This window comes from Aquarana catesbeiana, linkage group LG06, assembly GCF_042186555.1.
Source record: "Aquarana catesbeiana isolate 2022-GZ linkage group LG06, ASM4218655v1, whole genome shotgun sequence".
Taxonomy (NCBI): domain Eukaryota; kingdom Metazoa; phylum Chordata; class Amphibia; order Anura; family Ranidae; genus Aquarana; species Aquarana catesbeiana.
Genome location: NC_133329.1, coordinates 366,512,115 through 366,530,391, shown reverse-complemented (window position 1 = coordinate 366,530,391; position 18,277 = coordinate 366,512,115). Strand labels below are relative to the sequence as shown.

Here is an 18,277-nt window from a genome sequence, read left to right as displayed (position 1 = left end):
TGTTCTTGATGCTTTTGATCTGATTAAAAGGCAATTCCAGGCAACGAGTGAAATCAGTCATTGGGTTTCTTGTCGAGCAAACACTGTGACTATGCTCAAATCAGAAGAATCACTTAGGATACCTTTAAAATAGAGTCTTACAAAATCCACTTCATTTAGATTAAGCAGCTTTTTCAGTGCTTATGGAAGGGGCTGCAGCTTCCTGTTATATGATTCTCGCGCTCTCTCAGAATTTATAGTCATACTCCACTTTTAGCAATTTTTATGTTACACCCGTACTTGGGGTGCAATAGGAAACATCATCACATTCTCCACCCTCAAACTGCCTCCAGGTTCTTTGAATTTTGGGGTGATTCTTACTCCAGCTTGTTATTGTTAGTTGAATTTAATGTGACTATGTGTGGCTTTGCCCGCACAGCTGCACCACCATGCACCAAGATACTCCATGTGGTTAAAAGTTATTTCAGATCTTTATTTAAATATTCAGGTAATTTAAAAGATTTTGGAGAAACTGTCCACATTCTGACAGACCTCTCCAGTTCATTTAAATACCATTTTTTTAAAGTAATTAACTGGCAAGGAGTAACTAAATAATAAGAACAACGTAAAAAAAAAAAAAAAAAAAATTATATATATATATATATATATATATATATATATATATATATATATATATATATATATATATATATATATATATATATAATGAAACAAATGTTACTGTAAAAATATAAATCAGTAGAACGGTGGACGGTGTTAGTGGGGCACTGGATGGGGTTGGTAGGGCAGTAGGGCAGTGGACGGTGTCAGTAGGGCAAACAATAACAGAAAATTCCCAGCTCAACTTACCAGCCAGCCTGCAACAAACCGAATTGTCCTGGCTAACAGTTCATGTTAAACACACATTTGTACCCCAGTATTATCTGCAGTCCTAATGCTATAAATTTTATGAGCCTTCATAGTAGGAGCACATATGTAATGTATAGATTGATAACAGGTATGCCTGGAGGGAGCCCATCCCACCTTAAAGGCCGAGGGGGCGCTGCCATTGTGCTATTTGCTGGGTGTCCAGTCAGTGTGCCCCTGTGCTTTTGAGGGGTGGGCTCCCTCCAGGCATACCTGCCCTCAATCTATACATTATTATATGTGTGCTCCTACTATGGAGGCTCTTAAAATGCATAGCGTTAGGACTGCAGATAATACTGGGGGGGCCGTGGCCTCTGCAGCTTGCGCATGTATTTGCAAATGTGTGCAAACTAGACCCCTGTTTTTCATGTGAACTGTTAGACAGGATAATTCAATTTGTTGCAGGCTGGCTGGTAAGTTGAGTTGCAAATTTTTCTGTTGTTGTTAGGCATGCTTTGCCCTTCCATGTGCTCCTTGCTGTTAAGGCCAGTTATGGGTTAGGGCATTTGCTGTTTGCTTGTACCAATGGTGTCAATAGGGCATTGGATGGTGCCAGTAGGGCAGTGGGTGGTGTCAGTAGGGCAGTGGATGGTGTCAGTAGGGCAGTGGATGGTGTCAGTAGTTTTTTACTTTTTTATTATTTTATTTATTTATTTTTTCTTAGTTTTTAGCAGCCCTGTTGGGGGGCTTTAGTGAAATATCAGGGGTCTAAACACAAACTTTTGAGACAGAGAAAAGAGATTGAGAACACAGCCCTCAATCTCCATCTCTGCAGCTTCAGCTGCACAGAATGACTTCTGTACAACCACCCTGTTGGGTATTTCTTGACTGATCAGTGTCGCCGGCTATAGCTGGCAGCACTGATCAGTGTATTCTGACAAAAGGGAAGTCTCCCCACTGGCAGAATGCAATAACTCAGCAGGGAGGGTAATTTTTTTTCGTTCAACCTGCTGGTGGGTTGCCTAATACATGACAAAGTTGCAGAACTCTATTCAAGCATTAGGCGATTAACAGCACACAAACTTTTGATTTATATGCAATTTTCTCATGTTTGACTGGCGAGCCGACTTTACATGTAAGCCATAGTGTGCAGATAGCTTGCACTGGGGATGGTCTCATTAGGGTTGCACTGACTGCCCTCACCAGTCTATAAGCAGCTTAATGGTTTGTGATCATAGAAGCATTACATTTAGCGCCGACCTGAGATTAGCAGTTTGAATGCACGCTGGCCTGGGCATCCACATTGCTGGAAGTCGGCCAAAGCCACCTTAACAAAAAGAACAGAATCCAAACAAAACTTAGGCACCAGAGAATATGTGACTCCAGGCCTGCCACTTTACACTCCACTAATTACCAGGTAACACTCTGTCACTATAACACTGCGAAAACCAATTTCAGAGGAAGGCGCTCATTCTGTATAATTCATGGAACTGTAATGACTCCAAGGCTGGACTTCAATATTATTAATGTCATTATTATTACAGCCTACATGAGAAATATATTGCATTGATAGAAAAATACACAGGAGTATATATATATATATATATATATATATATATATATATATATATATATAAATATATAATACTCCTGTGTAGTTTTCTATTAATGTAATATATTTCTTATATAGGCTGTAATAATGATATCATTAATAATATTATACACACAGTATCTCACAAAAGTTAGTACACCCCTCACATTTTTGTAAATATTTTATTCTCTCTTCTCATGTGACAAAACTGAAGAAATGACACTTTGCTACAATGTAAAGTAGTGAGTGTACAGCTTGTATAACAGTGTAAATTTGCTGTCCCCTAAAAATAACTCAACACACAGCCATTAATGTCTAAACAGCTGGCAACAAAAGTGAGTACACCCCTAAGTGAAAATGTCCAAATTGGGCCCAAAGTGTCAATATTTTGCGTGATCACCATTATTTTCCAGCACTGCCTTAACCCTCTTGGGCATGGAGTTCACCAGAGCTTCACAGGTTGCCACTGGAGTCCTCTTCCACTCCTCCATGATGGCATCACGGAGCTGGTGGATGTTAGAGACCTTGCACTCCAACACCTTCCATTTGAGGATGCCCCACAGATGCTCAATAGGGTTTAGGTCAGGAGAATTGCTTGGACAATCCATCACCTTTACCCTCAGCTTCTTTAGCAAGGCAGTTGTCGTCTTTGAGGTGTGTTTGGGGTTGTTCTCATGTTGGAATACTGCCCTGCGGTCCAGTCTCCAAAGGGAGAGGATCATGCTCTGCTTCAGTATGTTAGAGTACATGATTGCATTCATGGTTCACTCAATAAACTATAGCTCCCCAGTGCTGGCAGCACTCATGCAGCCCCAGACCATGACAATCCCACCACCATGGTTGACTATCAGCAAGACACACTTGTCTTTGTACTCCTGACTTGGTTGCCGCCACACATGCTTGACACCATCTGAACCAAATAAGTTTATCTTGGACTCATCAGACCACAGGACATGGTTCCAGTAATCCTTGTCCTTAGTCTGCTTGTCTTCAGTAAACTGTTTGCAGGCTTTCTTGTGCATCATTTTTAGAAGAGGCTTTCTGCTGGGACGACAGCCATGCAGACCAATTTGATGCAGTGTGCGGCGTATGGTCTGAGCACTGACAGGCTGACCCCACCCCCCACCCCTTCAACCTCTGCAGCGTCTATTTCCCCCAAAGACAACTTTTGGATATGATGCTGATCACGTGCACTCAACTTCTTTGGTCGACCATGGCGAGGCCTGTTTTGAGTGGAAACTGTCCTGGTCTTGGCCACCGTGCTGCAGCTCAGTTTCAGGGTCTTGGCAATCTTTTTATAGCCTAGGCCATCTTGTAGAGCAACTATTTTTTTTGTTCGGATCCTCAGAGAGTTCTTTGCCATGAGGTTCCATGTTGAACTTCCAGTGACCAGTGTGACAAAGCCAGCTTTCAGCTACTGCAGAGAGAGAGCCATGAAGGGGATTGGTTCCAGTAATTGCCCCCCTGCTGCACTGATCACCCTCCCTGCCCACATCTGATTCACTCTGCTGCCCAGGCCCACCTGCTGGCCTGAGCCCCGTACAGGAGGGCTGGTGGTTCCATCCTATCTACGGGCCTGATTACATCACTTCCGAATTTCCATTCTGTCGTACGAGATTTTTTGTAACTGTAGTAAATTATTTATTTATTTTCAATATGAGACTAGCATGCAAAAAAAATAAAAAGATGATCATTCATCCAATAATCTTATCTTGTGTACCAAGCATTAGGCCTCATTCACACGGGAGTACTATTTCATACAAGAACCTGGCGAAATTTGCACAGTGTATGGCCAGCTTACCCTGAATTAAACATGCACCCTTGGTTGTAGTTTTTGACCAAAAAATGTGTCTTGCATTGCTTTGTGACCATATCTTCACATTTCTGTCCTTAGAAGAACTATTTTCAATGCAACATATTTTAAAGTCTAGGAATCCTTTAAAATACCATATACAATGAAAGCATACAGTATCTAGATCACAGGAGCGGAGAATCACTGTTAGTTCTAAGCAGCTTTAGGACACACATAATGACCTGAGTTCACACCAAATGTTTAAAAAAAAAGTTATCCTAAAATGATCTGTGAACAGTTGCTGGATTCAGTTTTATAAGGAGATTCAGATATTAGATTAGTGGAATTAAAAAGTTTATGGAGATTATTTACTACATTTTGATGAAAATCTAACCATACATAAGAAAAATGCATAACACCACCAGGACAATGAGAAGAATTATACACTGTGATAACAGATGAACTGTACCTGTCTGAGAATGAAGCTGGTGGAGGTGGTACTCCCATCGGATCTCTTTAATCTACTTCTTCTGGATGTGGTCCCTCTGGACACCTGAGAAACACAAAATTTCAAGAGTTCAGGGGTCACCAAAGAATTTCAAATGGATTCTGTTACACTGGTCATTATCATGTGCTATAAATCTGCTATGCAAAGCCCAATATTTGCAATCAATGCATTCATTTCAACATCTTTTCATTAGGTGAGGCCAAGAATCTCCTATTGCATAGCTCCCAACTGTCTCTGATTTGGAACAAAGTCCCTCTGTCCCTCTTTATGGTCTTATCTCTATAGTTGTAAAATAAATGCTCTTTTTATCTTTCTGTAAATGTTTCCCAGCACTAAACCTTTCATCCAATTTCTAAATTGCTGCATTTGTAATTGTCAAAAGCCCGTATAAAGGAATAGTAATGGTAAAACAGCACTTGTGGGTTTAACCAATTATCTTTTTTTGTATTAATCTCATTTAAGGGGGTGTGGCAGGGGTGTGTCCTATGCCTACATACTTTTGCTAATAGGTGTCCCTCGTTCCCATCTCAAAAAGTTGGGAGGTATGCTATTGTTTTGCATCTAGAAGTGACTATCTGTACACATTGCTCCACTATTGTTATACTTTGCTTCCCACCTGTGGAAAAAATAATCCCTCCTGTCACATTGTGGTCGCAGCGTTGGTGAAGGAATTACAAGCTTAAAACAGGCAGTCAAACACCTCCAAAAAGCTATCCAAATGCAGATAGCTTTTCAGAGGTGCAGCAGTTTAGACATAAGTCTAAACTTATCCTTAGTTGATAATGATATGAACTCCCGTGCACTGGAAGACAGCGTGTAAGCAGGGGTTAGTACCCCTATTAGTAAGATCCCTCCTTTGGGCGGTGGCCAGTGGGTGGAGTGTGGTGTCCCTATAAACATGGTGTGGGTGGAGTCTTAAGCAGAGGAGTAATGGGAACAGGCTACCCCTTATATAATGAAAAAATATATTAAAATAAACAGCACTATCAGCCTATATCAAGCAATATACATCCTAATAAACAGTGCCTATTGTATCAATGTTGAGAGAAAACATAAAATCTAAAAGTGCTTCAGTGAAAAGTGCAACGGTGCTCCAAAACTTTTGAATCGGTGAAGTGGCTCCCCCTTTGGTGTGCCCACTCACCAAAATTATTGGATCCTCAGCTTCGCAGTCTGGGATCAAAAAGGCATTGATCAAATGATCTGGGGATATGCTGGATGGTTCCTCAGTAAAATCTTGCAGGGAAACATTTTAAGACAGGAAGGATATACCACACTCCATAGATGGGGAAACAGAGAGAGAACTCATAGTAAAATAATGTTTGGCATCAATTGTCAAGCGCATTCAATGCGCAACTTACAGGATTTTTGACAAAAACAGGCAACAGTAAGAAAATCATCCGAGTTCGCCGCTGAATGGGGTGCGTTCCACAGAGACGGAAATTTGCGTCAATGGTTTAACACGAACCGGAAGTATGTTGATGCGCTTCGCCCCTCCTCCAGGGCGTCATCAAGGACATCCAAAGCCCCTTATATATGCTTTGAACTGTAAGTCTGTAGCCTGGGGAGGACAGTACCCAGATAGCAAGCAATTGTGCTGGAAATTTGAAAATGACTTACTAAGTTATTGCTAGACTTGTCAGGCTTCACAAGGTTGTTGCACAATTGCAGCAAGTCCGCAATGCATGACTCCAGATCAATTTTCTTCACAAACATTCTGCAAGTCTTCTGCAAGTTCTGGTTCAGTTATGTTGTGCAATATTCATCCCACCTCAGGGGGCACTGTGGCTGAATTTTCATGCTGTATACTTGCAGAGCTCTTGCTGTAGACTCGCCACTGCAACTTTGCTCTTGCTAGAAACTTGCCACAGAAATTTGCTACAAATTGGAAAAGTGCCAACTAGAACTTGTGTTTCAAGTGCTCTGCAAGTGTACAACGCGCCAGTGAAAATGTGCAGCAAGTTAACAAACTTACAATTTAACACTACCACAAATGTGTGGCAAGTTATCCTTGCTAGCTGGGTAGCCTTTGGGGTGGGCCATAGGACTCTGAGGGAGAATTCACTAATGGAGGACCAACACGGAGGAGTATGGGAGAGCTGACTGGACACTCTGTGTTCTGATATTGAACTGTGTTCTGTATGTGGAGCTATGGAGCAGAAGAAAGCATTGTAGGGGTTTAAGAAATATTGCTACTACAATAAAACTATTAAAAAGGCTGCTTGTGTGGACATTCCTTATTATCGGAGGTGGGCCTCAGGCCTAGAGAATGCGAGTGACCAAGATGGCGGAGTCTCTTCCCTTACAGGCGTGTGTACCCTTTTTCATCTCTGGGAATAGAGGAAATGGGAGGAACCCATGGCCAGCTTGGTGGGAGCTAGCAGCAAATTAAGAGGGATTTCAAGTGTAGTAAGTTGTAAGTCAGGCATTTGACAGGTCAGAATCTGTATGGCCTCAATGGGCCAATATGCTATGTCTTCCAGCTCCAGAGTTTACACAAAGCAAAGCAAGTGAATCTAAAGAAGAAAAAATGGTTTGGCTGCTAATAAAGTGAGCAAATATTTAAAAATTCCATCATCTGCATGGCAATGTTTCAACTCAACCGATGATATTTTCCATGGAGAAATATTCAAGACACTCTTAACTTCCAATTCTCTTTATTGTGACAATTCAGCCGGGAGAAGAAGAGGAGTCAGCTGAGCACCGAGCGGCGCTGTACCGAAGGTATTTGGCACAATTATATTACAGAAACACACACATTGTACATTTTATACTACTGTAATAGAGTGGATTATAGGATTTTACAACCACTTTAAACTAGGGCTTATTTTCAGAGGAAGGCTTATATTGCAGCCCTCCTGGAAAATAACAGTAGGTCTTATTTTTAGGGTAGGTCTTATTTTCGGAGAATCACAGTATATTGTAGAGATCAGGAGAGTAAAAGGTTTTGAGTAGTTTAGCAAAGGATAATGGGCAGAGCTGACACCTCTCAGTCCGCAGACATGCTGTGTGTGGTTAGCAAATTAAGAGCTGAGTCTTTTTCTGGCAAACCAACTGGTATTTTTTGTTTTGCAGGGTCGGTAACCTCTTGACGCCGCCCACAAGCATATATGCAGCAGCTCGGCGGATGGGCCTTAACGCCAAGCGGCCGCATATATGCGGTCCTGTGTAAACCACTTACTGTGCTGAGAGCGCGCTGCCTGCGCGCTCCCAGCATGGTAGCCGACAGGGATCGGTAAGCCCCGATGCATACTTGCGAACAGGAGCTTTCCAATCATGTGACCGCTGTGCCAACCAATCACATCGATCACATGACCTTAATGCCCGCCTCCCACTTTTAGAACTCACAAAGGGTTTAAAGGGATAAAACACAGGGAAATGTGCATGTGTTGCAGAGACTTACTGCACTTTTTTTGTTTTTGTTTGTTTTATTACATATGCTTCAAGCTGAAACTATTTTTTTAAATTATGAATATGTCAGCTATTAATTGCTATTTAGGTTCCTAATGGAAAGATTTTTCCCTGACCTTCTGTGTGGTCATTGGGACAGGAAAGCTTGCCAGCGGGGACACAGATTTTAATAAAAACCTGACCCTTCCCCATGCTGATCAAGAACAGACAGGGTTTGGCTGAACAACAAAAATGCAATCACATGCAAAGCACAGTGATTGTTGCTTGTTTGGGTTCGAGTCCAAACATTGCTCTTTTCCTTATAATACAAATCATTATGCAATTTAATTTATTTTTCTAAATATTTAGATATGAGTATTCAGTGGCTCTACAGCTATAGAACTATATGTCCAATCATCTATGTAATTGATGTTGGGTTATGTACAAAATTCAACAACCCATGGCAACTGGCTTTTATAAGTTTACAGGAATCCTGCTAATTCCCCCTTATCGGTAGGGACACTTATTTTTATCACGCCATCATTGTCCCTTTCACGTATTTTTCCCATCCTGCAATGCCCAGACAATGAAAGCATCACCCATTGAGCCATGTAAATGGTGCTAGTATTATTTGTTACTTTCTTCTTTTCTTCTACGACCTGCCTCTACCCCGTCCTTTATTTCAAAGAAGCAGTGTTGGCATTCTTTTTAAATGCATTCGGTAAAGTGAAAGACAATTACAGACTGGATGCTATACTTTGCATAATATGAAAAAACCCACCTGTCTATAGTCAACAACTATCCCTGACTTCCATAGACACCCTCAGAACATAAGGATTGGTCCTAGGATATTTTTGTTTCTGGAACTGTTCTTGGTTTTCTAAACTGACCAACTGTACTTTTAGCAGTTTATCTACAGTGGGGACGGAAAGTATTCAGACCCCCTTAAATTTTTCACTCTTTGTTATATTGCAGCCATTTGCTAAAATCATTTAAAGTTCTTTTTTTTTCTCATTAATGTACACACAGCACCCCATATTGTCAGAAAAACACAGAATGTTGACATTTTTGCAGATTTATTAAAAAAGAAAAACTGAAATATCACATGGTCCTAAGTATTCAGACCCTTTGCTCAGTATTTTGTAGAAGCTCCCTTTTGATCTAATACAGCCATGAGTCTTTTTGTGAAAGATGCAACAAGTTTTTCACACCTGGATTTGGGGATCCTCTGCCATTCCTCCTTGCAGATCCTCTCCAGTTCTGTCAGGTTGGATGCTAAACGTTGGTAGACAGTCATTTTTAGGTCTCTCCAGAAATGCTCAATTGGGTTTAAGTCAGGGCTCTGGCTGAGCCATTCAAGAACAGTCACGGAGTTGTTGTGAAGCCACTCCTTCATTATTTTAGCTGTGTGCTTAGGGTCATTGTCTTGTTGGAAGGTGAAGCTTCGGCCCAGTCTGAGGTCCTGAGCACTCTGGAGAAGGTTTTCCTCCAGGATATCCCTGTACTTGGCCGCATTCATATTTCCCTTCATTGCAACCAGTCGTCCTGTCCCTGCAGCCGAAAAACACCCCCACAGCATGATGCTGCCACCACCATGCTTCACTGATGGGACTGTATTGGACAGGTGATGACCAGTGCCTGGTTTTCTCCACACATAACGCTTAGAATTAGGGCCAAAAAGTTCTATCTTGGTCTCATCAGACCAGAGAATCTTATTTCTCACCATCTTGGAGTCCTTCAGGTGTTTTTTAGCAAACTCCATGTGGGCTTTCATGTGTCTTGCACTGAGGAGAGGCTTCCCTCAGGCCACTCTGCCATAAAGCCCCGACTGGTGGAGGGCTGCAGTGATGGTTGACTTTCTGCAACTTCCTCCCATCTCCCGACTGCATCTCTGGAGCTCAGCCACAGTGATCTTTGGGTTCTTCTTTACCTCTCTCACCAAGGCTCTTCTCCCCCGATAGCTCAGTTTGGCCGGACGGCCAGCTCTAGGAAGGGTTCTGGTCGTTCCAAATGTCTTACATTTAAGGATTATGGAGGCCACTGTGCTCTTAGGAACCTTAAGTGCAGCAGAATTTTTTTTAGTAATCTTGGCCAGATCTGTGCCTTGCCACAATTCTGTCTTTGAGCTCTTCAGGCAGTTCCTTTGACCTCATGATTCTCATTTGCTCTGACATGCACTGTGAGCTGTAAAGTCTTATATAGACAGGTGTGTGGCTTTCCTAATAAAGTCCAATCAGTATAATCAAAAACAGCTGGACTCAAATGAAGGTGTAGAACCATCTCAAGGATGATCAGAAGAAATGGACAGCACCTGAGTTAAATATATGAGTGTCACAGCAAAGGGTCTGAATGCTTAGGAACATGTGATATTTCAGTTTTTCTTTTTTAATAAATCTGCAAAAATGTCAACAATTCTGTGTTTTTCTGTCAATATGGGGTGCTGTGTGTACATTAATGAGGAAAAAAAATGAACTTAAATGATTTTAGCAAATGGCTGCAATATAACAAAGAGTGAAAAATTTAAGGGGGTCTGAATACTTTCCGTCCACACTGTATATCAAATGAGTCGAATGCTCGCCAGGCCATTTCATGTGGCCCTCCCACCTCACCTGCTGCTGCAAACCCCCCCCCCCTCGTCACCAGTCTCCACCCCCACCTTGTCTCCTTAGGAGGACAGAACTCCTCTACTTCTCCGTCCAGCTGCAGAGAGGCTTGTCTCTGCCCCCCACCCTCGTCTTAATAGTCAGCAGCAGAGAGACAGAACTCCTCCCACAGATCCTGCAGCCACAGCACCCCCTCAACTACGCCTCCCCTGTTCTCAGCATTCAGCAGACTCCGGCAGCTGACTCCAGCCCTCCTCTGGTCCTCCTCCAGACCCTGCACTTTCTGCTTCCTGGCTCCGTCCCCAGCTTCTTCCCGGCAGCAGCACATGGTAAAGGGGGTGTACTGTGATGTAAGGGAGGGCGGGGGACTCTTGACATCTGATGTACTGTAAGGGAGGGGGAGGGAGTGCTCTGGACATCTGCTTATAATTATAATGGGAATAATAAAATTATGCGCTAGTTGAAAAGGAGGGTCACACACTTCTGATATCGTCCACAAGCAACTTTATTGAAGACTGCTAAAACAGAACACCATGGCAGACACAACCAGCCCTTTGAGGGCAACCATAATGCTGCTCGTTTTGTTATATTTTTCTGCACTAAATGTCTAGTGGCGTGTTGGCAGCTTACCCATTCTCTATGCGCAATTTTTGTCCTTTACCACCCATAATGCTGATGCGGCCCGTGATGAAATTGAGTTTGACACCCCTGATCTATATATAGCACCAACCCCCTTAGGATGCTGTTGGATTTTCAGGACCTCCTAGCCTTTCTATTGGTGATCTGGCCTACCGTTATCTTAAAACACTCACCAATCCACCAGTGAAAACTGAAAACCAGACATCCACTCTGTCAATCTTCTGTTTCCTGTTTTTATTGGTTCAATGTCCAGGGGAGAGAGGGCAAGGGGTTACAGGATACTCAAAAGCATCAACTAAAATTCCCTGTGCTCAGTAATAATTTCTATCTTCAGCCCCTCTCATAGGCTATTAGTGAACCTATAAACCAAGACCAACAATCTGTACTTGTGGACCTTTAGGCCAAGACCAACTATGGACTGAGTGGAACTGTTTTGAAGGTTCTCCTGCTTAGTAGCCACCTTTCTGTATTCCAAAGCCCTAGCATAGCCCGACTTTCAATTCTTGGTCTTTAGCCCTGGAACTGTGTCCTCCGCAGACAGCAAGCCTGGAAGGCAAAGGGCCTCCTTTCCTGAAAGGAGCCCAGAGACCAGGTCCTTCACACTAACATCCTCTCTAGGCAAAGTCTGAGAGGGAAGGACTCTTCCACAGAGTCTCCCCAAATATTTATCCCCTACCCTAGCATCACTGGTATAAACCTCTCAGTGATTGTCGAGGGTAAAATAAATATTCATAACCTACAGTATCTTCTATATATCTTGTATCTTCTCACTCTAGCCACTGGAGAGCACTCCCTAGTAGCAAGCAGATGCAAACATTGTTCTGGGCTCAGGGAAACCCACCAAACTCAGATAACAATAACATTCAAAGCTCAAGTTGGCTACAGCCTAGCTGCAACACTAAATTTGAACTAGACACTCCAGCATATAGCAGGGTCCCTACCTACAGGCAAATATTATTTTTTGCATATCCATTGTGAATTTCTCTATGTGCACATCCATATCATGCTCAAGATTTCCTCCTTTTACTTCCCTCCGTGTTCACCTGTTGATCCTGCCAATTGCTACAATGCTACCTTAATTCCTGCAGAGGGCTGACAGCTCTGCTGTTGAAATTACAGCACGTTGTCATCCTCTCTGCATGAAGAGCTCCTCCCCTCTCCTGTAATGTCCCCGCCCACCAGCTGCACAGAATGAAGTTTGAGTGATCACTTAAAGTGGTTGTAAAGGCAGGATTGTTACATTAATGCACTCTCTGCATTAAGGTAAAAACCCTTCTGTGATTATTCCCAGCCCCTAAATACTTACCTGAGCCAGATCTTGATCCAGTCCTATGCCTGAGGGCAACAATGCTGCTCTTTCTCCTCACTGGACATGGAAGCAGCACCGCAAACTATTAGCTCCTGCTGCTGTCAATCAAATCCAGTGTGTCAAAAAATGCACACATCCCAACTCAGGATTGAACACGCATAATTACCCCAATAGCAAACGGTTTGTTGTAGGGACACTTGGAAGGGAGGGTGAGCCAGGAGTACCGGTGAGCAGTTACGGCTGGTGCTCAAAATTTTTGGGGGGGCGCAAACAAACTGAAAAATTCAGAAAAAAAAACATCAGTTGCAGCCACTGTTCCCAACAAATGCTGCCACTGTACCGATCAAATGCTGCCACTGTGCCCATCGACTGCTGCCACTGTGCCATCGAATGCCGCCACTGTGACCCCCCCGCCCACTCGCCACCTGCACGCAGTGCCTGGCACTTACCCTGTCTCGGTGGGGCAGCGGGTGACAGCAGCGAGTGGTGTCCTCCATGCGTCTCCTCCCGTCCTCTCCTCCTGATAGGTGTCCAATCACAGCGCCTGTCATCTCAGCCAATCAGACCCGAGCACCTGATTGGCGGTTCAGTGTTAGGAAAGCGAAAAGGGGCTGGGTGCCTGAATAGGGGGTGGCAGCAGCGGCCATGGATTGATTCATGCAATGCATGAATCTATCCATTGGTCATAGAGGGGGTGGCTGGAGAGACGGGGCAGCGCCCATGTGCCTGTATGGACGCACCGCCACTGCCGAGCGAGGGATCCTAGAAGAGGAGGATTGGGGCTGCTCTGTGCAAAACCACGTTCATTACTTGAAAATAAAATTGGTACCTTTTAAAATCACTTTAACCATAAGGGAAGATCATTAAAAAAGGTATTTGCCTTATCATTTTTGCAAAAAACACGGCTAGGGTTGTAGTGTTCACTATTCAGTGCTGTTGCCAATTTAAAATTGTTTAGCCCTGCCATCTGCTGTAATATCTTCTCTTTTTGTATTTTAACTTAAGCTCTTATCATAAATTATAGGTATAGGGGACCTCCTAAAACCGAGCTTATGCAAGAATATTCTACTATTGTGAAAAATATTGCATTCTGATTGCTGTATGTGGTTACTACATATAATAATAGCATTAATTAATAATAGCATTCATTTTGTCAACTTTTTTTTTTCACATGCCTTTACATTTTTTAACACATATACATGTAGACCAAGCTGACCAGCCAAAGTGACAGTGACAGAGGTTGGGACAAACTATTATCCTGACAAGGGTGCTTCAGCAATTGAAGTTAGAACGTGTGAATACAAAATACTAAATACTTTCATTGTAAGTATTAATCACTTACAGCTATAAGCATACAATGAAGGTAATTGACTAAAACTAGAGCAGACAGAATATGGAGCGGTTGTGCATAGTGACCAATCAGCTTCTAATTTCAGCTTGTTCAGCTATGCTTTAAAAATGAAAGCTAGAAGCTGATTGGTTACCATGCACAGCTGCTCCAGATTCTCACTCAATGGGGGAGATTCACTAAAACTGGAGCAGACATAATCTAGAGCGGCTGTACATAGTGACCAATCAGCTTCTAATTTCAGCTTGTTCAGCCTAGGTTCACATTGGTCTGATTTGGCATGCAATTTGACATGTCAAATCGGCGGCTATCGCCGGCAATAGCACCGTCCGAATCAGTGCGACGCCAACTTTGCCGCGCCGCACCGATTCCCAAAAGTAGTTCCAGCACTACTTTTGGCGACATCGGGTGCGATTTCAATAGACATCTGTGCGGGAGCCTACACAGATGTCTGTCAAATCGCCCCCAAAGTCGGACTGCATTGCCGGGCTGAAATTTCTAACCCGCAGCAATGTGAAACTAGGCTCAGTTAAGCTTTGACAATAATACCTGGAAGTTGATTGGTTTCTGTGCACAGCTGCACATGATTCTGCATGCACCAGTTTTAGTAAATCTCCCCCAATGTTTTGAAAATAGTGGACAAAATAAATATAATAGTGCAGAATTACAATTCATTAATTGCTGCCTTTACAGGGTCATTTACATTTTCTGTGCCAGGAGTATTATGGGTCATATAATAACTGACAGCTGCTGCCCTGTCCATTGCCTGAGCTCACATGCTGTCTCTGAGCTCCTGAGAGTGCATAACAGTATCAGATAATAGAGAACCCTAGCAGTAGTGGCCGGTCTATAAGGGGCGCTGCCCCCCTAATCTCCATGCGGGGTGCCGGATTTATAGGTTTCAATGAGTTGTTTTTTTTTAAGCACATGATTAGAGCCTGAGGCTCTGATTGGCTTCAAAAAGGGTGGGCTCGGGGCGCAGAGCACTGTGCCACAAACCCATCAACTTGTGACATTAACGCGTCAACATTCGCTATTGTCTTCCAGCTTCTCCTTCTGGCCAATCAGGACAGGAGGCAGACCTTAAGATCAGATTAGCTGGGAGGAGAAGCCAGGGAAGCCGCAACCTGGATGGGTTAAGTGCGAACCTGGGGGGGGGGGTGTTTGCTTGCCGCTCCCCCCAAAAAAATGGAGCACCAGACGCCACTGCCCCCTAGTTAAAAGTATTGTAGATGGAAGATTCAGATTCTTGCTTATGCTCCATTGTGACCAGTTGTTTATAATGATGTCCTGCAGCAAAGAGGGTGGGCTTTATGGGCCATACACTGCACATATGCATTAATGGGTGGCCGAGGTTTCATTGCTGAGAGTGAGCTCACTGCACAGTGACTGAGCTGTCAAAGGCAATTCCTGATCTCTAGTAATGATCGGAAGCTGGTGAGACCATCTACTGATCATGTGACCACTGTGACAGCCAATCAGTGGTCATGTGATCAGATAAAAATCTCCCCCAACCCCCTGGGGGTAATAGCCCAGTTAAAGGGGCATATATAGACATGTGCACACTCCTACCCCGTATCCATGTTTATTTTAGAACATCATACAAAAAAATCAAGCATTTTGCTATGTGCTCCTGTCTATGAATCCCTAGGCTTAGTGCGCTCTTTCAGCCCCAGGGGCCAGCGGGTCCTCAGCAGCTATTAGGGGTATACACTGGATGCCCTCGTGTTGACAAACAAGTGCAAGATAAAATGTAAAAGTATAAATCAGCATTTAAAAAGAAACAGAAATACAGTTCAGTAGCATTGACATATATCTGGGTATGTAGTCATTTCTGGTCCTCTAAGTATTTGGAAAGAACTTAGAAGCAACATGCACCAGGAAAATATATATATTTTTTTATATACAGGTATAGGAAACCAGTTTGCACAGTGATTCACAAAACAGATTGCAAGCTCTCATGAACAGGGCCCTCTGAACGCTCTTGTAGTAAATTGTAATGTAATTGTATTGAATCCCTTTATTTTGTAAATTGCTGTGCAAACTGTTAGCACTATGTAAATCCTGTATAATAATAACCCCAAGAAATTACTATTATACAGGTATTGCGCCAACAGTTTGCAGACTGCTATATAAATTCTGTATAATAATAATAAGTCCCCAAGAAAATATTATTATTAAATATTATACAGTTGTAGCACCAACAGTTTGCACAGAGCTTCGGAAAATAGATTGCAAGCTCTCATGAACAGGGCCCTCTGAACTCTTGTATTGAATTGTATTGTCTCCTTTATTTTGTAAATTTCTGTGCAAACTGTTAGCGCTATATAAATCCTGTATAATGATAATAATAATACTATAATAAAGGGGGGCAGTACAGTTACGATACAATTCAAGACAAGAGGATGAGGAGGGCCCAGCACAGGAGAGCATACAATCTTTATGCTTAAATCTGTTCCGAACCTTCTCAAAGTACATCCTAGTTTTCTTCGAAGTGGCAGAGTTGTACCTGGAAGATTGGAGTATTCAGAGCCTCTGATATCCCGTTTTTTGGGTAGGAATTCCTGGACATGACTACAAGGACATGTTCCTCCCAGCCCAAGGGTTGCAGGGGGACCTCAATACCCGGTCACCAGAGCTCATCACGTTTCTGGTGGGACCTGTCCATCATCTGAGTCTTTTCCACGGATGTCATCCTCACCACAGCTCCACAATCCTCATCCGAGAGAGCCAGAAAGAACTGACCGGCCTCTCGTCTGTGTCACCAGACCAAAGTCTGGGCATCAGGTCCACAATGCAGCCTTAGATGACATCTGTCTGGAAGCCCTTCAATGCTTGTAAGGTGCTTGCAGGCTGTGACCTACCTCTCAAGGTCTTCCTGGAAAAAAAGGAGATGTGGACTGGCAATCTCGAAATGTGAATTAAAAAACGACAATCTGATAGGCTGACGTTTCTCCCAGGACCTGCCTTAACCGAAGAGATGTGAATTAACCTTTCAAGCCCCTGAGAGAATTTATTCCATTTTTTTTCTTCTTTTTTTTTTTTTTTTTTCTCTCTCAGCTGTGCCTGCTCTAGTTGGCTTGGCTGTATTCCCACCCTGCTTCCTCGATGCTGCAATCCTCTCTGCTCGTGATTTTTGATGAACACTCTAGGGGTCTGCGTGCTCAGATGATTATTTTAGGAACGCTTTGCATGAAATGCTGGCAGTAGCTTCTCACAAGGCATTGCCATATGTCCTCCGCGCATCACTGTACGCTGTAATCTTCCACTTTTCTTGGGGACATTCTGTGCAGGATCCTATCTGCAGGCTTTGGGGTTGATTTACTTAGGGCAAATCCACTTTGCACTACAAGTGCACTGGAAGTGCAGTCGCTGTAGATCTGAGGGTTAGATCTGAAATGGGGGGAAGCTCTGCTGATTTTATCATTCAATCATATGCAAGCTAAAATGCTGTTTTTTTATTTTCCTTGCATGTCCCCCTCAGATCTACAGTGACTGTACTTCCAAGTGCACTTGTAGTGCAAAGTGGATTTGTCTTTAATAAATAACCCCCTTTGGACCAGGTTCAGTGATTTCTTTCTCTCTTCCTTTTCTCTCTCTGCACCAGGTTTGGCTCAGCCCTGGAAGACATCCAGATAATTGGTACCTTTATACAATTTTTGCATTGTCACTATTCCTAGAGTTCATGTTTTCATCACACTCAACACAAAGCTTTACAGCTAAACTCTAGCCTTACCTTCATTTTTACACAGTTGTACAGGCTCCTCTCGTGTATTCTGATTTCACTGGACACTGTGAGCTTCTCACAATGTGCATTAGCAGTTGCAGAAAGTGAGGTATCCCACCTCATTTCCTGGCTGCAGCATGCTCAGCGTCATCCAACTGTTTCCTTCCAAACCTGATTGCCACTGACATTCATTGGAAGTCACGGGTTATTAAACCCAAAAGCAAACATTTCTTATAATAATTACCTAAGAATATAATAATACTAGATATGGACTCAACCAGCGTTGGAAAGTGTATGTATTTACAACAATCTTGATAGCCTTGATAGCCAAAGCACTGTATAAATCCACTATATTGTACATGAATATATATTTTTCTAAGCAATTTCTAAAAAACCTCCACTGTACTACAAACAGATGGCCAAGTGCATATTGTATATAATTTAAACACAGAGTATTGGCGTTGCAATGGCAAACCCCTATACAAATTCTAATGTGATGCCCAGGCAGCAAAAATGTATTAAAA

General features: G+C 42.9%; 1 protein-coding gene across 2 annotated transcripts in view; it reads right to left on the bottom strand.

The window, feature by feature from the left end:
- CACNB4 (calcium voltage-gated channel auxiliary subunit beta 4) overlaps positions 1 to 17,577 on the bottom strand; it is a 284,190-nt gene extending 266,613 nt beyond the window's left edge. The window contains exons 1-2 of one of the 2 annotated variants that reach the window (XM_073634155.1): positions 16,536 to 17,577; positions 4,699 to 4,782 (exon numbers count right to left, since the gene is read on the bottom strand). In XM_073634155.1, the coding sequence (XP_073490256.1) occupies positions 4,699 to 4,782; positions 16,536 to 16,598 (147 nt within the window). In that variant the 5' untranslated portion in view covers positions 16,599 to 17,577. The remainder of the gene's footprint in view (positions 1 to 4,698; positions 4,783 to 16,535) is intronic. The other variant, XM_073634157.1, reaches the window with a different exon arrangement.
- Positions 17,578 to 18,277: the final 700 nt, after the last annotated feature.